We start from the raw sequence: 7958 nt of genomic DNA, 5'->3' as shown, positions 1-7958 counted from the left end.
TTCACCCATTTTATCACAGAAAAACCTATATGAAGTGTTATGAAGGTATAATTATTCCCATTCTAATGGGAATGTTGATGAAAACTGACAACATTGACACATTGCTTCCACCACACTATAGGAATCCCACTTGTAGGCCAAAGAAGGCTATGAACAAGAAGAATGATGATCCCAAAGGTTCAACCAAACTTAGCAGATCAAAGGAAAGTCTGAAATGTTCCAAGTGCAAGGAAAATGGTTATAGTTAAAGGAATTGCAAAATACCTGAGCCATTGGTCATTAACAGACCTCCACCAAAAAGGGGTGGTAGACCACCAAGTGTTGGAAGAGGGAGAGCAAGAGGACCTGATGGGATGCCTACAAGAGGAAGAGGAAGAAGGGGTAGTAGAGGCAAAGCCAGGGAAGTTGATATTCCAACTCCATTTACAAATCAAGAGGTATGATTATTGTTCAATTTTATTTAAATTTTAGTCAAAAGTACCATATTCACAGCTTTAAAATTACATATAATATTCAAGCTCACTTATTGTTTTACCACTTTTCATTTCAGGTTCAAAACATGCCATTTTCTCAATTGTCATAAACCCAAGCATCATCATCTTCTAGGTATAATGACAATAGTCCTATATTGAATGCTATGGTTTGTTGGTTGCTTTCAATTGCATGGTTTGTTTGTTGTTTTTAACTGCATCATCATCTTCTACATACTTGTGTGTACATGTATAACTGATATATATATACACACACATGCACACGCATAAAATATTATTTCTTTAATGCAGCTTTTTCAGTTGGCAAGACACTACTACACGAAACTACAACTATCAAATCCTCATTACTTCAAATCCTCTTTGTATAAGCACTACTGTTCTTAGTGCATTGTATTGGGTCCTTGAATGTTTAGAGGCAAACTCAAAGGTTGTTTGATGGACAATTAATTTAGCATTGATCCACTCTGTTTTGGCATTTTTCAAAATTTAGTCATATAATTCACATTATTTGACAAAGTTGTAACTCATATAATCTTGTAACTTTTGTATAGTTGGTTACCATCTAATTTGGCCATACAATCTTCTTCATTACTTACAATATTCCAAGAAAGTGGTAAAAAATAAATAAATGGAATTGGCTCCTCTCACTTATTTACTTCAAATAAGCAAGAGTACCATTTATATATCCTAAAATCTGAAGTTCAAAAAATAAAATAAAATAGAATAAGGAAATTTATTAATTTGTTACGATATTTTTTGGTTTGCTAAGACTAGAAGAATATCACAGGCACTTCAGATTTGTTTATCACACTAAGAATGCATTAGATGAATTGCACAAAAGAAGGAGTTGTTAGTACAGACCTGAATGTTCAATGATAGTAGATTACTGACCCTATTCACTACTTATGGTTTGTTTGTTGCTTTTAACTGCATGGTTAAGACTTCATTTTGCAGGTCAATGATGGAAAGTGAGTATGCATGCTAGTAGTGAAAATGGCCACAGACTTGATGATGATGTTGTTGATGAATGTTTTGTTATATTTTTGACTATTGTTGACATGAAGACTCCCATTTTTTGGTGATTGTTTAAGTGAATGGAGTGAAGACATTTTATATTATAATGGCTTTTTGTTTATTGTCAGTCTGTGATTATGTGAAAGACTAGTACAAAACTAAGCTGTTTATTGTCAGGCTTTTTGTTTATTGTCAATCTGTGTATGAAGACTTTATTATGAATGTATGACATGTTCTATCGGCCTATTTATCAGTATTTTAACTGCTACACTTATTTTGCTTGAACTATATAACGGGTGCAGGTCAGATCACCAAGTGCATTGCATATTTAGTGAATTGCAGTGCACTTAGATCAAGTAAATTACATACACTTTTGAATGCTTGATAGATTTTTTAGTGCACATGTTAACTAGGCGTGTCACTTTGACGCTTAACAGCTCAATGCCAAAACCTTGCACTTCCATTAGGTCACTTTCATTTTTGCTTGAAGTGTATAACAAGTGCAGCTCACTTTTGTTGTTTTTTTTCCTAGTTGATACTCACACACAAGTCTCTTCTAAGACTTGAATCTCTGACCTCCCTTTGGAAAGTAAGAGGCTGATACCGCTAGGGGCACCAGCCCGTTGGTCACTTTCATTTTTGCTTGAAGTGTATAACAGGTGCAGTGCACTTAAAAAAAGTGAATTGCAGTGCCAAAACCTTGCACTTCCAATTTATAAAATTCAACCCCCAAAACCTTGCACTTCTAATCACTTTCATAACTTGTACTGCACTATTATTCAGCAAACCAAAATTACCTAATTTTGGTCTCATTGCATAACAAATATAACTTGCAAATGCCAAAATAGATGTTCATTCTCATTCATATAACATCACCTTAAACAAAACAGATTGAATTTTCATTCATATTACTCAAACTTTTACAAGATTTTGATTCATATAACAAATAATCAGAAAATTCAACCCCCAAAATAGATGTTCTAACATACAACACTACAATTAGATTTTTCAACTCCCAAAACAACATGTTCATTCATAACACAACATACTACTAAATCCCAATAAGAGAAGGAGATGGATATGACCATAGCACTACAACTTACAGCCCCAAAAAAAAATTCACTTCACAAAAAGGCAAACAAATAGCACTACAACTGACAACCCAAAAAAAAAAAAAAAAAAAAAATGTTCCAACTAACATCGACTTAGCAATTGCAATGAGAGAACAGATGGGCACAACATGACCTACTCGAGCTTTATCTTCCTCTTCTATAGCTTCACCGAAACCAGCGGAAGGAGTCCACCATTCGAAAAAATTACAAATCCTATCCTTGCAATTGAAAAACAACTTCCCAGGATTGTCGACTAACTCGGAGATCAACACAGCTGCCCTTTCGTCACAACAACATTTCCTATTCCTGAAAGGGCCCCTTCACACCACACCACGAAGCCCACATCTTGCAGATGATTCATAACTCATTTTCTGCAAATATACGCACACATGCACACACAGAGAAGGAGAAGGAGAAGGAGACGGGGATGGATATGAAAACTGACAGCAACGCGAAGATGAACATAGAACTAAAGATGGATGATAACACTTACCAAGACTTGTTTCGATTTTCTGACCGTGATTATCACCAAAATTAACAGTCGATTGAGCACCAAGAACACCAACAAAAATCCCTAGCAGCTGCAGAGTTCGTGATTTGGGAAAATTTGGTTAAAGCCATGTCTGGCTGTGTTGGTATAAGTGGTGGGATTTTAAGGGCACTCTTATCCTTTCATGCTTCTAAGGGAAGTATGGTCTTTTAAAAAAATTCAACCAAATTCTACGGCTAATTGTCAACGGACCTTGACCGAATGGTGTGATCTACAATTTTTTAGCATAGTGCAAGAAGTTTCTTGCATTTTTCGTAGCTCAGGGGGTTATGGTAGCTCATGGGGTTAGTTGCAGGTTCCCATAGTTCGGGGTTGTTTTTGTTTTTGTTTTTTTATTTTTTTTTTGCATTTTACCCTAATTTAAATTCAGATGACCTGCTGCAAATAAATAAATAAAGTATAAAAATTTATAAGTGGACAAAAGATCAAGCTGGCTTAGACTGTGAGTAAATCCCTTGGATGTTGATGAAAAACCCCACCTTTTCAATAAGTAAATTTCAAAAAGAGATTTTGTTCTCTTAACAGCACAAAACAAAATAACATAATTGGCAAAATAAAGTTCTCAAGTAAAAAACCTAGCACTTTCCTTACTCATCGCTTTCTTAATGGGCAGGTTGTGCTCGTCATGGTTCTGCTTCTGTTTTTGCTCCGCCAGGAAAACCACCACAACAACCAGAGGGAGGAAAAAAAAAAAGAAAAACACACACACACACACTTCTTGCTTACTGTTCTTTGGGTTTCAAAGTGAGTGACAATAATGATTGTTAAAAAGAATGATTGATGCAACCAACTACATATTAGATTAAATGGAATCCTACACAAAGAAGGTAAAGAAATTAGACCTATGCTAAATCTCAATTATACTTTCAAAAAGAATTGAACTATAACCGTACAAAATTCCAATACTTACAACCAACAAAATCCCAGTATCCAGCCAAGATTGCTATTCACAGCAACGAGAAGTACCTTAAGCAAGCAAGCACAAAAAACTCCAATTTGAGTTCAAAGCTTCAAAACCTCCTTGGCTTCTTCTCCACATTGCTAGACTCTGCATCTATTTCACTTTCCAGCTCTCTATCCAGGTTTCATTATCTGTCTCTTCAACCATGGCATTTGAGAACTTCTCCTTAGCAACTCTATCCCATCTCTTCCTCTTTATTGTCTCTCTTATCTGACGTACATCTACCTTACTGCAGCCATTTTGAAGAGAAACAATCTTGCAACTTGAGTTCTGATCAGATATCCCCGTTCTTGGCTCACTATCACCATCCTCAATGACACTATTTGCACTAATACAGTCGCTTGTCTGAGTATGTAACTTTTCTTTTTCAGTGATATGGGTAACATTGCAGGCTTGATTCAAGCAGCTCTTGGACATTGCAGATTTAACAAGTACTCCAGTACTCACAGTAGCTCTATGGCCAGAATCATGAGCAGAAACCGAGCCATTTATAACGCACGATTGTGAGCTATTAAATGTTGCTTTTCCAACCACAGCTTTAGATTCAGTCACTCTCCCACGTGCCGTTGGAGCTTGTTTCTGATTTCGCTCCAACCACCCAAGCATCTGTTGGATGACCTCCGAAAAGAAATCCCATGAAGAGAAGTGAGAAAGAAGCTTAAGCAGTCAGGAGTGGGGGAGGGGTGTTTCTTTTAAGTGAAAAACAAAATTTCACAATAATCTGGTCAAATGCGTAAAACTATTCCTTGGTGAGTGGATTTTTCAGTTCTTCACTGCATTCGATAGTAAAATGTAAAGTATTAGCAGGCTGAACAGAAAAAAAGGTTAAAAACAAAGGACATAATTTAGTTTCTACAAGTTCGTAAAAGCAAATTTTTTATAAGAAGTAACACTATTTACATTACCTACACCAACAATAACATCAGAAAACAAGAGGAACCTAATCTAGTAAATATCACTTGCTGAGTACATTTTTCATTTCTTCACTGCATTAAGAATCACCTGTAATCTGATACGCGGCTGTATCCTAACTGAAGATAGAGATACGGTTGAACCAACAACATATTTCAGTACCAATAATTAATAAAAAGGAAAATCTGTCATAAAAAAGTAACGCCGTTTATCTCAACTACACCAACATGTATATCATATAAGAAGGGGGCAATACACACAATTCAAGGACAAAAAGCATATTTCTTGAGCCAAAATTTTAATTAATGTAATCATCATAAAACTAGTGCATTTAATGTCTTCTGCAACATGATTCTCCAACAATTTGTAAAGCATTTATTGAAGGAATAGGCTCATACAAGCACGTTACCTTTAAAACTATATATAAATATACATATATCTAAATCAGCCCTTAATATGAACTCATATCTTGAGCTTTCTCATGAAAGAAATTAATAACTGAAGACTTCAATTCACACTGATGAACATATTATCATTCATGATGCTAAAGCATGGGAAATGAAGGTCAAAGAGATCTATAGATATATGAAACAAACCTTCTAATAGCTTAGGTGAAACGTCAAACTGCAGCCACCAAAACTTTCCCTTCTCCGTGGGAAGCTTCACTTTCTGAAATTTGGCAGCAAGGAACAGGGAACCAGCAGCGATATAATGGGGCTTGTACTGCAAGCAGAGTGTTGTACGGAGCCTACAGGTACCATTCAGCAGAAAGTTTTAAATCATTAAAATGACAACATCTGACAAAAAGACAGATTTAGGCCACTCACACATAAATAACTTCATCAATAATCAACAAAAAAGAGAAATGAGCACATACCAGTCATTCACAAAATTCCATGCTACTTTTGCAAGCTCCTTGTGTGAAATCTCCAATCTTTTCAGAGCTGTGACGAGTGGCTTGTAAGGGAGTTCAACATTGAAGTCAAAAGCAACTGTTGCCAATAAAACCCTCTCTCCAATTAAGATTAACTCCTTATGCTTATCATAAACTTCCTACAAAAAGAAAGACATATATAAGCAAGCCCGCAACTTAGCAAACATAGCAGCCATAGCAGTGACAATGTTTTCCATACCAATTGTTTGATTCTTCGCAAGGCAGAAGGATCGCATCTGTCCATTAGTTTATAAGCCACCACAACAACATCACTCAACCACCTTGGTGTTTCTTCCAATTTGCAAGCAAGGAACATACAAGAAGTAGCAACAGTCTGCAAAAAGCACATCACCACATTGAGTAGTACATTACATGTATTGAAGAAAATACATACACATGCGCTTTTGATATAGCAAGTGGAAGCTGCAATATACCAATCAATCATTAAATATTTGCCTAGTAAATTATCAAATCTAAATTAAAGAACTAAACTCTGCAATACATAAGAGTTTCTCATTTTGATATCAGAAGTCAATATTAAACATGACAGCATATCTAATATATCAGTTCCACTTCCATCACATTTCACAGCTCAGGCCCAAGACCAAGAATGTTTTTAACACATACATTCTGTCAAAATTCCCTCCAACCAAGAAAATATTCAAATGGGAGGCCATGTCCTTTGAAAAATGACAAATTGCACAGAAGTAAAAATAAAATAAAAATATGATGAGTACCTGCCATTCATTCTTTGCATGAGACTGACGCAAATAAAAACGATGGCACAACATCATCGCTGTTGCTATCGTCACCTGGGGCCTGAGAAAGAAAACATTGATCACTATCTTGAGCATGTACAGTAAGCAAGAACTTCTCCAAAGAACTGGAAGGAGTGACATATAAGAAAAAGGGAAAATATGCAGGAAGAATATAAGACACTCAAGGATGTTGCACGAATTAAAGACAAAAGCCATTTACTAATGGATAAACAAGTAAACAATAATGCATGAACTTTTTATTTTTATTTCAATTTTGCTGGAAGGGAGGACGAAATCGGCAGGTAAATGAAGCAGGCTAATATTTGACCTCAGGTATATATGTCTAAAACAACAACACCAAACCAAAAATTACCGGCTAAATAGTATGTGTGTAAAAGCTAAACCAAAAGTAGATACCAGAGATCATTTCTCACTATTAGGAAAATAGATTTCCTAATAATTTATGAAGCCATCAGCCAAATTGTTAGGGTTAATTCTTCTCCGGGCAAAAAAGGTTGCATGGGTTATACACAAAAGCAACACATTTATCGAACTATTAGACCTCACATGCTTTCACTAATTATTTAAATTAATGCTAAAGACTTACACTTTAAGCTCCATACCAAGATCTTGCAAAAACGAACAGTATAACTTCCGCAATCGTGACTTTGTCTGATGGTCAATGCCATCCTTCCTTGATGGAGAATTATCTTCTATCTCCTTTCTACCGAAGTACCACTTGTGTGTCAAGCTCTGAAACTCTTCATCTGGTATGCACATTGTGGTTGCCTTTCTTTCAATTCCATGCTGAGAAGGATCCCCTGGCAGTTTCCCTGCCATGGTTTCCCCCTTTTCTCGATGGCAGATAAGAGAGAAAAAACATATAATTACTGAAATGTCCCTGCTTATTTAACAGCTCACTTCGTAGCAAAATCACCAATAGATATTCTGTAAAACAAAAATAACAGTGTCAATGAAATAAAGTAAACATTATCTCTGCTCAAAGAAATTGACCACTGTACATTAAAAAACTGACTTATAGACAGTGTCAATGACATATTGACACTAAAAGAAAACTAATTTACAATACCATGATTGCTCCACAATGGAAACATATGGGCTAAATGCCAAGATCCACTTCGAAAAAAAAAAATGCATCATGAATTCTATCGGTTATTAAAATTGTTCTGTGGCAATCTAAAAATAGCCATGAACTACGTGAACAT

General features: G+C 35.7%; 1 protein-coding gene across 3 annotated transcripts; it reads right to left on the bottom strand.

Moving 5' to 3' along the window:
- Positions 1 to 3928: 3928 nt before the first annotated feature.
- Positions 3929 to 7800, bottom strand: LOC132278881 (cyclin-T1-4-like). Of its 3 annotated transcripts, none has more exons than XM_059780782.1 (6): positions 7340 to 7800; positions 6712 to 6793; positions 6174 to 6308; positions 5918 to 6093; positions 5639 to 5788; positions 3929 to 4750 (listed from the first exon to the last, which is right to left on the bottom strand). In XM_059780782.1, the coding sequence occupies exons 1-6, from the start codon at positions 7570 to 7572 to the stop codon at positions 4222 to 4224; spliced, it is 1305 nt and encodes a 434-aa protein (XP_059636765.1). In that variant the 5' UTR covers positions 7573 to 7800; the 3' UTR covers positions 3929 to 4221. The 3 variants fall into 3 exon arrangements, with proteins under 3 accessions (XP_059636765.1, XP_059636763.1, XP_059636764.1); XM_059780780.1 differs by having other exon boundaries at positions 4532 to 4734; positions 5637 to 5788; positions 7340 to 7799; XM_059780781.1 differs by having other exon boundaries at positions 4744 to 4901; positions 5637 to 5788; positions 7340 to 7797.
- Between the last annotated feature and the right edge of the window lie 158 nt (positions 7801 to 7958).

Source organism: Cornus florida, unplaced genomic scaffold, assembly GCF_030987335.1.
Source record: "Cornus florida cultivar Cherokee Brave unplaced genomic scaffold, ASM3098733v1 CherokeeBrave_3.0.0_Hap2_Chr10, whole genome shotgun sequence".
NCBI classification, from domain to species: domain Eukaryota; kingdom Viridiplantae; phylum Streptophyta; class Magnoliopsida; order Cornales; family Cornaceae; genus Cornus; species Cornus florida.
This window is presented reverse-complemented; position numbering and strand designations above follow the sequence as displayed.

Bases quoted from the DNA above. Each gene is read 5' to 3' on its own strand.
- LOC132278881 (XM_059780782.1), bottom strand. From the start codon at position 7,572: ATGGCAGGGAAACTGCCAGGGGATCCTTCTCAGCATGGAATTGAAAGA. The intron at 6,794-7,339 runs GTAAGTCTTTAG...TTTCTTTCTCAG, and splicing joins CTTGGTATGGAGCTTAAAGT to GCCCCAGGTGACGATAGCAA. The intron at 6,094-6,173 runs GTATGGAAAACA...TTCTTTTTGTAG, and splicing joins TGCGAAGAATCAAACAATTG to GAAGTTTATGATAAGCATAA.